Below are 15868 nucleotides of genomic sequence, written 5' to 3' on the forward strand. Positions count from 1 at the left end.
ATTTTTTCCCCACTGGCTTTTCCCAGATTTTGAGTTTATCAACCAGAAACGACCACCTTATGTACTTGAAAGTATCAAGATCATTCGCAAAAAGATAAGGAGTTGAGTATCTAAAATATTTGCTCATTCGTAATATCAGCACATATTGTTGGATTTCAGTTGAAGATTATTCGGTGTGTCAATCATACCAAGATGCCTAATTGAATAAAATTGTGAAATTTACCCATTATTCGCAAAAAGATAAGGACGATAAGCCACTATAGGGCCTATGAAACGACTTTATACCAACATATAAAATAATTTCTAATCTTTATTTTTTATTTTTTTTAATCAGTAATCACATTCATGTATATTAATGGAGCTTCGGACCAAAAACTGAACAATGGAATCCTTATGACTATACCATCGTTAGCACGCAAGGAATATTCTCTACCTTCCTTTTTTAATTCACATGGCCGAAGAGATTTTCCTACTAATATCGATATTGTTAAGGGGATTGTATCTAAATTGGGTTTGAATGCAATTTTTGAGTTATACATTGAACAAGATTCGAAAAAAATAAAAATGAAACCTAACGCTTGGTCCACAGAAAAAAATCCACTCACTTTTTTACGTTTTATCCACCAGAAGACATAATGAACACGGAATTACCAAAAAGTTTAGAACAGATAAATGAAGTTCAACAAATGTTTTTGAATTACGATCGAAATAACGAAGAACAGACACGTAAACTTGTTGATTTCATCGAAAATCATGTTTATACCGGTTTACGCGAATTATCAACAAACATTTTTCTTCGACCACAAAAAGTCAAAGATTACGTTCATTTATACTCATTATTATCACGAAACATTAAGATTATTTCATATCACAACTTTGTTTGCACACCAATTTTTTCACATTATTTAATCAAAGAAGGAATCTGTTCGGAATTCGAAGCAACCCAACTTTCATCAATGTTACCTAATTCAACAAATGAATACTATTTAAATCTCTTTGCAGAGTTCATTAGCTTTGCTAATTGTGTAAATCCAGATGCGAAAGAGATTGAATTCATCGACTCATTTATTGATGATAACATCGACAAATTTGTTGAACTCACATCGAAAACGGATTTTGATTATAATGAAAAACTCTTCAAAAATCGTCGTCCAATTTCGTTGATCAACTTATCTGCAATGTATGGCGCAATTAAATGTTTCAAGTATCTTTTAGTTCATAATCCAGACTTGGAAATATTTGTAATTATGCTGTTGTTGGTGGTAACACAGAAATCATCCGTATTCTTAAACAAACAGGTGTTAATTTCAATGATACATCAATTGTTTCATTATACTTCCGTCGTGATGAATTATTTGACTGGCTTCGTTCAGAAACAACCGAAGATAACAACCAAGAAAATCTAAATCATATTGAATACTCTATTACAGAAACACTTTCTATCAAAGCAATTTATTCATTGACAAAGAAAAATCCACTTCTTTGTATCAATGACTGGTTATCAGTTTTTACATTAGATGGTTTAGTTGAACCAGTCCGAGAACTCTCAAAGAACTGTCTGTTCTTGAACTCTCTATTTTACATAATTCGAGATGAAGAAACACTCAACAATTTACTTTTAAATACACCTGAGCCATATTTTAACAAATTGATTAAAGAATCAATTTCCAAAGGCTATCTTTATCACCTCAAAGTTCTTCTTCGTGATTCTAAGTTTGACTTTCTTCGTGCAGACCCAGCAATCATCATCTTAATTCAAAATAATTTCAATGATATTTATGAAGAAGCTCGAACTAGATATTATAGTAGACTTTCACCAGCTATAGCTTATCAGAATTTCCTTAGCAAACTTCCTGTTTATGAAAATATTTCATTTGATGTAATGAAGTATTGTATCAGCATTAATGATATGGCAACTTTCAAAGAACTTGCAGTAAAATTCAGAAATACCGATTATTCATTAGAGCAATTACTTGAATTACTTAAATTATCACCTTTGACATGGTCATTTGCATCAAAAAAGATTGTTGAAAAAGAACCAGATGGATCAGTTTGTATTCCATTAACAAGATATTATTTTATTTCAGAAGATAATGGTATTATTCCTGCACAAGTTGCTGATATCATTATGAAAGATCCCGAATTGCAATCACAACTTACAGCATATGATTGCATCAATTTGTTATCAATGATTAATCAGAATTACACAGATATTTCTCCATTGATTTCTCTTTTGACAAAATTTGGATTGATAGATCAGAAAGATCATATTACAAACAATTCTTTAATCAAAGATGTTCAACAAATCGTTTATAATTCTCCTAAAATTGAACAACTCATCAAAGAAGATATTCTAGGATTCGCCAACATTATTTCACCACATCTTGATTTTATTAAAAATGTCACTGGAATCGAAGTTCCAAAAGAATTTTATGAAAAAGTTGTTCATATTTACATGAATACTGTACATCAACCAGCATATACGACTAAGGTGTTTCCAAATCAACCAGAAAGATCAAATTATTATAAATACTTAGATTTTGTCACATTTCTTACACATCCTATTAACAGGAAACATGTTAATATCATAGAACTTTCTAAGTCAATAATGAATCTTAATTTGATCAAACAATTTGAATATACTGAAGAAGAGATCAATCATCTCAAAACAGTAAAATTCATGAAAGATTATTTGATGTTTAATCAAAAAAATGTCAAATACTTTACTATTAAAGAAATTCTTAACACGAATAATGATTCTACAGTTATCCATGCAGCATTAACTAAAACATTAACCCCTGAAGATGTATCAGCAATTCAAGAATACATTAATTCTAAGTATTCCAATGAATTTTCCAGTCACAAAGAAAAAACATTTGTCAGAACTGAATTCAGACCAATTTTCATAAGAGATGAAATTTGCAATGGTTTTAGCGATAAATTATTATTATATTTCCTTATGCCTGTTGCTGACTTCGATGATATATGCGGAAAAATTTTGGATGCTTTGTTTGCAAGGAATATGAATGACGAAGAGAAATTTAGACTTTTTATGAAAATTCCATATGATAAAAAGGCAATTGAATTCATTATTTCTCGGAAAGAAAAGATTAATAATTCATGTCTGATTGTTTATTCAATGAGGGCGAATACACAAATTGTCGATAAAGGAACTCCAATTGAAGATTTATACTTTGCAAAGTCGTTTAGCATTTATCCATCTCTTAGATATGAAAGTTTGTTTGACTACAAAGTTTCCAAAGCAGCCATGGCTAAAGCATTATTTTATGCTATCTATAATAATAATGAAGCTGCATTTAATCTTTTGATTTCTAAAGGAGCTCCTATCAATGTTATTATAGAAGGAATGACTCCTCTTCAATATGCTATTAGTATCGGTGTAAAGTCTATTGCTTGTAAATTAATGGAATTAGGTGCATCTCTTGGTTTCAATGGAACTAAAACAGCTGCATTTTGTGCAGAGGAATCTGGAGATAAGACAATGATTGAATTGTTTTGTAGCAAAATTAATCTTGATTATGAATCTTTATTCCAAGATATAAGAAAGATTCATATTCCTGATTCAGCAACACCGAAATATCCGGGTATTGATATATTTCAAATCATCAATACAAGTTTTACTAAGTTTTTTTCCCAAATTGATAGATGTTTCAACTGTGCAGCTAAATGGTCCAAAAGAAATATCAATATTCCACAAGTAACTAAATTAATACAAAATGAAATGACGACAGTATCTTCTTTTACTAATTCACTATATATTATGTTATACTTCACTCCTGTTGATATAGCAGCATTTGAAGACATAATTCCAAGAGTATTTTCAATCAGAAGAATACTTCCAGCACATGAAAGACAAGAGGTTTGGGATTTCATTGTAAACAACATCAATGAAAGCAATAAATGGTTTAAGGCTGTTTATTCTGTCATCACAGGGATCAAAATGATTGAAGAAGTTGAAAATCTCTCAGATTTATTGTATATTGCAACACGACTTGGTAATATTGAAATTATTACAGAATTACTTGATAAAGGTGCTCGAATCGAAGATGTTGAAGGCATTTTCAATCGCATGTCTCCATCATTAGAAGCAATCAGCAAAGATCGATCAGACATTTTAGAACTTTTCATTCTTCATGGATTGAAATTTGATCATATCTATTCTATTGACAACTTCACATTGCTCAATGCAAGTATTGAATTCAACTCTACAAAATGCTTTGATCTTTTATTTTCTCAAACATCATTTGGTCATTTTGTTGTTGAAACACCAATGATGAGTGCTCTTCAAACATTCGAACGAACAGGCAACGATTACTTCATCAACAAACTTCTTCCTCAAATTGACACCGAATACGAAAGAATTGTTGATTCATCATTTTGTGACTACTTATTATTCAAATCCGGTCAAATTCCAGAATTCCACTATAATTCAGCTAAAAGACCCAATAATTTACCAAAACCTTCATCTCATTTTAATGATAATTCAAGCAAAATTGCTAATTTGGAGTCATCAGATTTAATTCAAAAAATTTTGGTGTATCAATATCTTTCTGAAACATTATCAACTAACTCCAATCAAAAATTCATTAGAAATCTATCTCGCGAAAAAATATCTAATTTCAAATGGGGCAAAGGTGTTCCCTTTTTACGATTTTAATAAAAAATGTTTATCAATTATCTATTTATTTTTCTCTATAATGTCATACATATCATCAAATATTATTAGTTATGCCCAACTGACTTTAATTCAAATTTCTGACCAATGGCTTGAAGCTTCATTGAATATAACCTTAAACGACGGGCGTAAGAGCACCCTTAAATTTAAATAATCCCATTCAATGATTAATTTTGCACGTCAGGCATCACGACAGACTCGTGAAGTACGCTCCACTGTACCATCGTTAACACGCATTGAAAATCCGGAAATTTACAATGATAATCAGCGAGGCCATATTAGAATTCCCAATAATATTCAAATTATTAATAATATTGTACCAAAATTAAATTTAGGTTCAATTTTTACATTGTATGATCCACAAGATCGTAAAAGAAGTAACAGATCACAAAATCATTGGAACCTAGATAAAAATTCACTCACTGATTTTACATTTTATCCACCAGAAGACATAATGAACACAGAATTACCAAAAAGTTTAGAACAGATAAATGACGTTCAACAAATGTTTTTGAATTACGATCGAAATAACGAAGAGCAGACACGTAAACTTGTTGATTTCATCGAAAATCATGTTTACACAGGTTTACGCGAATTATCAACAAACATTTTTCTTCGACCACAAAAAGTCAAAGATTACGTTCATTTATACTCATTATTCTCACGAAACATTAAGATTATTTCATGTCACAACTTTGTCTGCACACCAATTTTTTCACATTATTTAATCAAAGAAGGAATCTGTTCGGAATTCGAAGCAACCCAACTTTCATCATTGTTACCTAATTCAGCAAACGAACACTACTTAAATCTCTTTTCAGAGTTCATTAAATTTTCGAATTGTGTAAATCCAGATGCGAAAGATATTGAATTTATTGACTCATTTATTGATGATAACATCGACAAATTTGTTGAACTCACATCGAAAACGGATTTTGATTATAATGAAAAACTCTTCAAAAATCGTCGTCCAATTTCGTTGATCAACTTATCTGCAATGTATGGCGCAATTAAATGTTTCAAGTATCTTTTAGTTCATAATCCAGACTTGGAAATATTTGTAATTATGCTGTTGTTGGTGGTAACACAGAAATCATCCGTATTCTTAAACAAACAGGTGTTAATTTCAATGATACATCAATTGTTTCATTATACTTCCGTCGTGATGAATTATTTGACTGGCTTCGTTCAGAAACAACCGAAGATAACAACCAAGAAAATCTAAATCATATTGAATACTCTATTACAGAAACACTTTCTATCAAAGCAATTTATTCATTGACAAAGAAAAATCCACTTCTTTGTATCAATGACTGGTTATCAGTTTTTACATTAGATGGTTTAGTTGAACCAGTCCGAGAACTCTCAAAGAACTGTCTGTTCTTGAACTCTCTATTTTACATAATTCGAGATGAAGAAACACTCAACAATTTACTTTTAAATACACCTGAGCCATATTTTAACAAATTGATTAAAGAATCAATTTCCAAAGGCTATCTTTATCACCTCAAAGTTCTTCTTCGTGATTCTAAGTTTGACTTTCTTCGAGCTGACAAAAATATCATCTCAGACCTTGAAAAAAATACAAAGATTTTTACAATGAAATTCAATCCCACTATTATGGGCATTTATCTATGGAAAAAGCCTATAAGAACTTCTGTGATAAGCTTCCTGTTCATGAAAGTATTTCATTTGATGTAATGAAGTATTGTATCAGGATTAATGATATGGCAACTTTCGACGAACTCACAATAAATTTCAGAAATACCGATTATTCATTAGAGCAATTACTTAAATTACTCAAATTATCACCTTTGACATGGTCATTTGCATCAAAAAAGATTGTTGAAAAAGAACCAGATGGGTCAGTTTGTATTCCATTACCAAGATATTATTTTATTTCAGAAGATAATGGTATTATTCCTGCACAAGTTGCTGATATCATTATGAAAGATCCCGAATTACAATCACAACTTACAGCATATGATTGCATCAATTTGTTATCAATGATTAATCAGAATTACACAGATATTTCTCCCTTGATTTCTCTTTTAACAAAATTTGGATTGATTACTGATCCAAGTCAAATTAATGAAAATACATCATTAACAGATATCCAAGAAATTGTTTATAATTCTCCTAAAATTGATGAACTTATCAAAGAAGATATTGAAGGATTCGCGAATATTATTGCACCACATCATGATTTTATCACTAAAGTCACTGGAATTGAAGTTTCAAAAGAATTTTATGATAAAATTGTCCATATTTATGTCAATGATGTCGATCATCAATCACGATATTTTTCAAGGAAAAATTCTATGAAAAAAGGAACAAAAGAATCGACTCTAATGGAGAAATATTTTGAAGCATTTCTTACACATCCTATTAATAGAAAGCATGTTGATTTCAAACAATTGTGCATATCAAATATGAATATTTCGGTGATCAGGCAATTTGAATATACTGAAGAAGAAATTTCATATCTAAAAACTATACCATTCTTGAGAGAACACTTGTTATACAATCATAATAATTTCAAATTCTATACTATTCAAGAAATTATTGAATTGGGAAATTATGAAGTAACAATCAATGCAATTTTGGCTAAACCATTAACACCAGAAGAGATAACAGTAATAAAAGTATTTTTGAGACCAAAAATTTTGGTGATGATGCAAATCAATGACCAAAGTGATTCTGAAAAATTCTTTATGAGAACTATTTTCAAGAGAAAAGAGCTCTGTAACGAATTTCCAAATAATATTTTACTATATTTCTTTATACCAGTAGTTACATTCGATGAGGAATGCAGCAATATTTTGGATGTCTTGATTACAGGGGATTTAGCTGACGAACAGAAATTTGATATTTTTATGAAAATTCCAATTAATCAAAAGACAAAAGATTTCATCCTATCTCGGAAAGAAAAGATCGATAAATCGTGCTTGATTATTTTTTCTGCGAGAGCTTCAATGCACATTGTTGAGAAAGGAACTCCAATTGGAGATATATACTTTGCAAGGATTTTTAGCGTATTGGACAGGATTAAATTTACAAATCGTATATATTATCACTTGCTGTATATTTTATATATACTCTTCATATTCTGGAAGAAATTTTTTAGTTATGAGCTAAATTTCTTCCCAAATAGCCGCAACATCAGTATTCCAAGATTGGTCGCTTATTAGAACTCTCTTTTTATTACTCATCATTCTTTAAAAATTGCATTTTGTGGATATTGAGCTAAAATTGCCATTCTTGAATCAAAAATCATCGTAGGTTCTAGGATTAATTGTTCCATGAAAAATATAGAACAAATTCACTAGTCATAATATTTTTTTTGGTAAACTGGTTATTATATCAGTACTGAAAAAATTGAATTGATTGATTGACTTCAAAAAAAATGTTACGGCCACCTCAGCGCTTACTTGGTAACCAGCCGGCACAATTCAGAACTGATTTAAAGGAATATTCATCTGCAATTGTTCCGTTGTTAGCGCGTAAAGAACATCATAATGATTCAAATTCGAATACTAATAACCCAGCCAGAGCCCTTTCAAATAACGAACGCATTATAAATATAACATCACAACTCAATTTACGTCAGATTTTTAAATTATATGATACACAAGTAAGATCATCAATAGATATTGGAACCAACAATCGCGATCCACTCACTGATTTTACATTTTATCCACCAGAAGACATAATGAACACAGAATTACCAAAAAGTTTAGAACTGATAAATGACGTTTAACAAATGTTTTTGAATTACGATCGAAATAACGAAGAACAGACACATAAACTTGTTGATTTCATCGAAAATCATGTTTATACCGGTTTACGCGAATTATCAACAAACATTTTTCTTCGACCACAAAAAGTCAAAGATTACGTTCATTTATACTCATTATTATCACGAAACATTAAGATTATTTCATGTCACAACTTTGTCTGCACACCAATTTTTTCACATTATTTAATCAAAGAAGGAATTTGTTCGGAATTCGAAGCGAAACAGTTATCTGCAAGATTGCCAAATCAATCAGATATGTTTTATTTACATTCATTTTCTGAATTCATTAATTCTTCTAACTGCCAACTTCCAAATTCTCATGAAATTGAGTTCATTGAATCATTTATTGAAGATGACTTAAACAAATTGGTCGAACTCACATCAGCCACAAACTTCGACTATTCTCATAAAATATTCCAAGACGGTAAGAGTGTTTCACTGATCAACTTATCTGCAATGTATGGTGCAATTAAATGTTTCAAGTATCTTTTAGTTCATAATCCAGATTTACAAGATATTTGTAATTATGCTGTTGTTGGTGGTAACACAGAAATCATCCGTATTCTTAAACAAGCAGGTGTTAATTTCAATGATACATCAATTGTTTCATTATACTTCCGTCGTGATGAATTATTTGACTGGCTTCGTTCCGAAACAACCGAAGATAACAACCAAGAAAATCAAAACGGAAATCAAAACCAGAATCAAAATCATATTGAATACTCTATTACAGAAACACTTTCTATCAAAGCAATTTATTCATTGACAAAGAAAAATCCACTTCTTTGTATCAATGACTGGTTATCGGTTTTTACATTAGATGGTTTAGTTGAACCAGTCCGAGAACTCTCAAAGAACTGCATGTTTTCAAACTCTCTTTTCTTTTTGATTCGAGATGAAGAATCACTCAACAATTTACTTTTGAAAGCTCCACAAAAGTACTTCAATAAATTAATTTCTTATTCAATATCAAAAGAATACTTATTCCATCTCCGATTTCTCATTCATCATCCTAAATTTGATTACATCAAAATTGATAAAAACATAATAACAGAAATTAATAATAGATACAAAAATATTTATGATGAAATTCAAGCCATTATTAGTTCAGTAATCTCACCAGAGAAAGCATATCAGAATTTCTTGCATAACCTTCCCATCAATGAAAATATTGTTTTTGATCTCATGAAACATTGTATTCAAATCAATGATATATTGACATATAATGAAGTTTCAAAGAAATATTCATATGTCAATTTCTCACTAGAGCAATTACTTGAATTACTTAAATTTTCACCATTTACATGGTCATTTGCATCAAAAAAGATTGTTGAAAAAGAACCAGATGGATCAGTTTGTATTCCATTAACAAGATATTATTTTATTTCAGAAGATAATGGTATTATTCCTGCACAAGTTGCCGATATCATTATGAAAGATCCCGAATTACAATCACAACTTACAGCATATGATTGTATCAACTTGTTATCAATGATTCAACTTGAATACACAGATATTTCTCCCTTGATTTCTCTTTTAACAAAGTTTGGATTGATTAGCGATCCAGATTATGTTTCAAGACTTTACCTAAAGAATGATATTCAAGAAATTGTTTATCAATCACCTCAAATTGATCAACTCATTAAAGAAGATGTTGACAACTCTATAAGCATCATTCCTGTTCAACCGATGTTTATCAAAAAAAGTCAATGGAACTGAAGTATCAAAAGAATTTTTTGATAAATTTGTCCATATTTATATTGGATTAGATCAAATCTATAAACATAACGATGAATTTCTCAATTTTATCACAAATCCAGTAAATCGGAAGCATGTTGATATCAAAGAACTTTGCAAGTCAGAAAAGAATGTTCCTATCATCAAACTCTTCGAATATACACAAGAAGAATTCGAATATTTGAAAACAGTCGATTTCATGAGAGGCTATTTGCTGTATAATCCAAACAATGATAAATTCTTTTCCATTAAAGAAATTCTTAAATACTATTATACTCGAACAATTATTCATGCAATTTTAACAAAACAATTGACTGATGAAGATATCAATTTAATTGCAGAATTTATCAAAGACAAACTTTTTTCTGAAAATGGCAGGAATCCAAAAGCCCTTTTCAATTGTTTCGATTTAAGGGCGGTTTTCATGAGGGAAGAGATCTATAATGCTTTTGACATATATACTTTGATAGAATTCGCATTAAATCTTAAAAAATTTGATGTAATTTCTGTGAAAGTTTTGAATCACTTAATTACAAGGAAATTTGAAGACCAAGACAAAGCATTTTTATTCATTTTGCTTCCAATAAATAAAGAAGTATATAATTACATAATTTTCCGGAGAGAAATAATCAATGATTCTTGTTTGATTCTTTATTCAATCAGATCAAATACTCAAATTGTTGAGAAAGGAACTCCACTTGAAGATCCCTATGTAGAGGAGCTATTCCAATTAGATGTGAAATTTAATTATGAAATATTATTTGATTATAAAGTTACAAAACGTGCACTAACAAAGTCATTGATGGCATCTATTCATGCAAAAAACATTGATGCGGTTAATTTCCTTATTTCAAAAGGTGTACCTGTAAATATTATAATCGACTCACAAACTCCTCTTCAATATTCAATTAGTCAGAGTTTTATTCCAGGAATTGAAGCACTTTTGAATCATGGAGCATCTCTTGAATTCAATGGAACTCAAACTGCAGCAGTTTGTGCAGAAATTTCCCAAAATGCCGATATCATTAAGCTTATTTGCAGCAAAATCAACATTAAATATGAATGTCTTTTCTCAGACATCAGAAAGATTCATGTCAGCAAAATAAATCAATCCAGCATTCCACCTCTGAAAGAAGACATCATTAAAAGTGTCAATATCATCAACTCCAATAAGCAATCATCATTTGGTTTATCTCTTAATTTTATCAATAATAATAATAATAGCTTCCCCGATGAGATTATATTTGGAATGTTCAGAAATCTTGTCATAGGAAAACGAGATAATACTAATCTCTTCAATACTATCAAGAGTGAAATGCTTATTGGAAAAACATTTAATAATCCATTAAGGATCATTACTATGTTTGCACCAGTTGATTTAACATCTATTCAGCATCTCTTTGCTCATCAAATGAAAGAAGAGATGGAGTTCCAGTCCAAACTCGTCAAGAAGTATGGAACTTTATCTTGAACAACATCAATGACAGTTCTCCTTATTTCAAAACCGCATACTCTGTAATTACAGGTGTCAACATGATTGAACCAGTTGAAAATCTCTCAGATTTATTATATCTTGCAACACGACTCGGCAACATCAAAATTATTACAGCATTACTTGATAAAGGTGCTCGAATCGAAGATGTTGAAGGTATTTTTAATCGCATGTCTCCATCATTAGAAGCAATCAGCAAAGATCGATCAGACATTTTAGAACTTTTCATTCTTCATGGATTGAAATTTGATCATATCTATTCTATTGACAACTTCACATTGCTTAATGCAAGTATTGAATTCAACTCTACAAAATGTTTTGATCTTTTATTTTCTCAAACATCATTTGGTCATTTTGTTGTTGAAACACCAATGATGAGTGCTCTTCAAACATTCGAACGAACAGGCAACGATTACTTCATCAACAAACTTCTTCCTCAAATTGACACCGAATACGAAAGAATTGTTGATTCATCATTTTGTGACTACTTATTATTCAAATCCGGTCAAATTCCAGAATTCCGCTATAATTCAGCTAAAAGACCATTATATAAAGTCCGAGGTGATATAAATAGCTCGCGTTTATTCAGTAATTTGATCAGGACAAATCCAGTACAAATTGGTTTGATTTATGAACTCATTAATAACTCAAGAGTATCAGAAGAAATCAATCAAAAATTCCTTGAAATATATTAATGCTATAGGGATTGAAACATTTTTACTTCCAGATGGAAGAATGAATACATGTAACAATGGAAATTGTTATTTTCTAATCAAGATTATTGATGAATTCACCGTCAAAGAGATTGTTTATAATAAAATGATTTCCTATTTGTTTGTTTTTATTTCAATAAACTTCTCATAAAATTACTTTTTAATTGCTTTTATATAAAAGTATAAACATTTTAACCTATGAGTTTTGGTGGCTCTTTACTATTATTTGCTGCATTATGAAGAGCGGTTCATCCCTTTTTTTGGAGCTGATATCCAATAATATAGTTGCGTCGTTTCCAGTGGAAACGTAAAAGCGGAGGAAAATCTGACACTAAAATTTTTCTTTCCTTGGTCTCTTTTTTTCGATTTTCTATGATATCTGTTTGAAATAAATAGCTACTTATGCGACATAATATGCAGAGAAATATGTGTACAATATGAATGCATAGCAAAATCTATGACATATTAAGTTTTTCTTCAAGATTTCGAAATCTTAAGGTCTGAAAAAATCTCGGATTTCGACGCCGCTTATGGTACATATGAAATCAATACTACTAATACTTAAATGTAGTATGCTGCGTTTGATCTAAAGCACTTCTAATGTTAGAGAAACACTGACTTTTGTTCACCTTTTTTCAGAATCAGTACATAAATAATAGAGTATTGACATCAATACTATATAATCATATATTATATCGCATATACGCATTATGTGTTGCATTTGAATCTTTGAAACTTGAATCAAGAAACCTACTTGTGAATTTTTTGACAAATTAAGACGATGACTTTTACTTGAGGACGATTCGACCAATATTCAATAAGTGAATTTAAAACGTGTACAATCATATAGTGCACTATATGAGTAATATATATGAATGTATGGATTCTGCTAGTTATGAATTACACCATAGAGAATTTTTGCATTTTTCTTTATCCTTTTATTTGCATTAATTTTCAGATTTCTATATGTCGTTTTCCTTAATTGATCGATAAGAATGCAATGTTATATCTTAGTTCCTATTATTACATCTTCCCACTCTTAATTGGCACCTTAAAATATGCTCGATATATCCAAAAAAGCTTAATGTCAATTTTTTAATACCGATAAAAAACAAATTTATTATAGATCCGAGCACACAATTTCAAGCGCTGGAAGATGGTTCCTATAACATATAATCAATAACTTTACAATATGTCCTATGGCACTGAGAAATTTTAATCTAATGATAAGTTGGTTGAGAAGGATTTAGACTTTTTCGTAACTAAAAGAAAAATGCAAAAATTCTCTATGGTGTAATTCATAACTAGCAGAATCCATACATTCATATATATTACTCATATAGTGCACTATATGATTGTACACGTTTTAAATTCACTTATTGAATATTGGTCGAATCGTCCTCAAGTAAAAGTCATCGTCTTAATTTGTCAAAAAATTCACAAGTAGGTTTCTTGATTCAAGTTTCAAAGATTCAAATGCAACACATAATGCGTATATGCGATATAATATATGATTATATAGTATTGATGTCAATACTCTATTATTTATGTACTGATTCTGAAAAAAGGTGAACAAAAGTCAGTGTTTCTCTAACATTAGAAGTGCTTTAGATCAAACGCAGCATACTACATTTAAGTATTAGTAGTATTGATTTCATATGTACCATAAGCGGCGTCGAAATCCGAGATTTTTTCAGACCTTAAGATTTCGAAATCTTGAAGAAAAACTTAATATGTCATAGATTTTGCTATGCATTCATATTGTACACATATTTCTCTGCATATTATGTCGCATAAGTAGCTATTTATTTCAAACAGATATCATAGAAAATCGAAAAAAAGAGACCAAGGAAAGAAAAATTTTAGTGTCAGATTTTCCTCCGCTTTTACGTTTCCACTGGAAACGACGCAACTATAATAAGTCTGATATAAACATTGGACACACGATCAGACATGGATCTTACTATAAAAATTTTGGAAAATGGTCAATCCTCATCTGGCCATTTTCAAATTTTTTGAAAAACATAACATTATAAAAAATAAAATGACTTTATTATAGTTCTTTCACATTTATTTGGGGAAAAAAATTCTGATAATTGCAAATGTGGAATCGCAACCAGCTAGGGAATGGCTGGGGTACAACTGCAAGCATTAAAAAGGAAGAAAGTGATGATTTATCTGCTACTGTGCTATCATTAGCACGAAAGGCTTCACAAACAAGTTCTTCCAGATTTAACAACAATAACAATTGTATTAAAAATATAGTATCTGCGTTAAACCTTGTCACAACTTTTGCATATTATGATACATCAGAACCAAAACCTAAGGATACTTCACATTTTGGATTTGGACAACGCGCCAACGAAAGAAGTTCACTCACTCTTTTTACATTTTATCCACCAGAAGACATAATGAACACGGAATTACCAAAAAGTTTAGAACTGATAAATGAAGTTCAACAAATGTTTTTGAATTACGATCGAAATAACGAAGAACAGACACGTAAACTTGTTGATTTCATCGAAAATCATGTTTACACAGGTTTACGCGAATTATCAACAAACATTTTTCTTCGACCACAAAAAGTCAAAGATTACGTTCATTTATACTCATTATTATCACGAAACATTAAGATTATTTCATGTCACAACTTTGTCTGCACACCAATTTTTTCACATTATTTAATCAAAGAAGGAATCTGTTCGGAATTCGAAGCAACCCAACTTTCATCATTGTTACCTAATTCAGCAAACGAACACTACTTAAATCTCTTTTCAGAGTTCATTAAATTTTCGAATTGTGTAAATCCAGATGCGAAAGATATTGAATTTATTGACTCATTTATTGATGATAACATCGACAAATTTGTTGAACTCACATCGAAAACGGATTTTGATTATAATGAAAAACTCTTCAAAAATCGTCGTCCAATTTCGTTGATCAACTTATCTGCAATGTATGGCGCAATTAAATGTTTCAAGTATCTTTTAGTTCATAATCCAGACTTGGAAATATTTGTAATTATGCCGTTGTTGGTGGTAACACAGAAATCATCCGAATTCTTAAACAAGCAGGTGTTGATTTCAACGACACATCAATTGTTTCATTATACTTCCGTCGTGATGAATTATTTGACTGGCTTCGTTCCGAAACAACCAAAGAAGTCAATCAAAACCAAAACCAAAATCAGAATTTAAATCAGAATCAAAACCAGAATCAAAATCATATTGAATACTCTATTACAGAAACACTTTCTATCAAAGCAATTTATTCATTGACAAAGAAAAATCCACTTCTTTGTATCAATGACTGGTTATCAGTTTTTACATTAGATGGTTTAGTTGAACCAGTCCGAGAACTCTCAAAGAACTGTCTATTTTCAAACTCTCTTTTCTTTTTGATTCGAGATGAAGAATCACTCAACAATTTAC

At 30.3% G+C, this 15868-nt stretch overlaps 9 protein-coding genes across 9 annotated transcripts; all 9 read left to right on the forward strand.

Annotated features, from left to right (window-relative positions):
- Positions 1-635: 635 nt before the first annotated feature.
- TVAGG3_0480910 (ankycorbin family) lies at positions 636-1406 on the forward strand (the record flags this gene model as incomplete). Its single annotated transcript, XM_001314251.1, has 1 exon — positions 636-1406. One exon carries the CDS (start codon positions 636-638, stop codon positions 1404-1406), a length of 771 nt encoding a protein of 256 aa, XP_001314267.1.
- Positions 1407-1882: 476 nt separating this feature from the next.
- TVAGG3_0480920 (ankycorbin family) lies at positions 1883-4678 on the forward strand (the record flags this gene model as incomplete). The annotated part of the gene is made up of 1 exon (XM_001314250.1): positions 1883-4678. The coding sequence occupies one exon, from the start codon at positions 1883-1885 to the stop codon at positions 4676-4678; it is 2796 nt and encodes a 931-aa protein (XP_001314266.1).
- Positions 4679-4859: 181 nt separating this feature from the next.
- On the forward strand, positions 4860-6307 carry TVAGG3_0480930 (ankycorbin family; the record flags this gene model as incomplete). Its single annotated transcript, XM_001314249.1, has 1 exon — positions 4860-5921. The coding sequence occupies one exon, from the start codon at positions 4860-4862 to the stop codon at positions 5919-5921; it is 1062 nt and encodes a 353-aa protein (XP_001314265.1).
- A 23-nt stretch (positions 6308-6330) lies between these two features.
- On the forward strand, positions 6331-7887 carry TVAGG3_0480940 (ankycorbin family; the record flags this gene model as incomplete). Its single annotated transcript, XM_001314248.1, has 1 exon — positions 6331-7887. One exon carries the CDS (start codon positions 6331-6333, stop codon positions 7885-7887), a length of 1557 nt encoding a protein of 518 aa, XP_001314264.1.
- A 215-nt stretch (positions 7888-8102) lies between these two features.
- TVAGG3_0480950 (uncharacterized protein) lies at positions 8103-8456 on the forward strand (the record flags this gene model as incomplete). Its single annotated transcript, XM_001314247.1, has 1 exon — positions 8103-8456. One exon carries the CDS (start codon positions 8103-8105, stop codon positions 8454-8456), a length of 354 nt encoding a protein of 117 aa, XP_001314263.1.
- Positions 8457-8459: 3 nt separating this feature from the next.
- TVAGG3_0480960 (ankycorbin family) lies at positions 8460-10214 on the forward strand (the record flags this gene model as incomplete). Its single annotated transcript, XM_001314246.1, has 1 exon — positions 8460-10214. One exon carries the CDS (start codon positions 8460-8462, stop codon positions 10212-10214), a length of 1755 nt encoding a protein of 584 aa, XP_001314262.1.
- Positions 10215-10431: 217 nt separating this feature from the next.
- TVAGG3_0480970 (ankycorbin family) lies at positions 10432-11703 on the forward strand (the record flags this gene model as incomplete). Its single annotated transcript, XM_001314245.1, has 1 exon — positions 10432-11703. One exon carries the CDS (start codon positions 10432-10434, stop codon positions 11701-11703), a length of 1272 nt encoding a protein of 423 aa, XP_001314261.1.
- Positions 11704-11765: 62 nt separating this feature from the next.
- TVAGG3_0480980 (ankyrin repeat and EF-Hand domain-containing protein 1 family) lies at positions 11766-12419 on the forward strand (the record flags this gene model as incomplete). Its single annotated transcript, XM_001314244.1, has 1 exon — positions 11766-12419. The coding sequence occupies one exon, from the start codon at positions 11766-11768 to the stop codon at positions 12417-12419; it is 654 nt and encodes a 217-aa protein (XP_001314260.1).
- A 2120-nt stretch (positions 12420-14539) lies between these two features.
- TVAGG3_0480990 (ankycorbin family) lies at positions 14540-15634 on the forward strand (the record flags this gene model as incomplete). Its single annotated transcript, XM_001314243.1, has 1 exon — positions 14540-15634. One exon carries the CDS (start codon positions 14540-14542, stop codon positions 15632-15634), a length of 1095 nt encoding a protein of 364 aa, XP_001314259.1.
- Positions 15635-15868: the final 234 nt, after the last annotated feature.

This window comes from Trichomonas vaginalis, chromosome II, assembly GCF_026262505.1.
Source record: "Trichomonas vaginalis G3 chromosome II, whole genome shotgun sequence".
Lineage (NCBI taxonomy): Eukaryota > Parabasalia > Trichomonadida > Trichomonadidae > Trichomonas > Trichomonas vaginalis.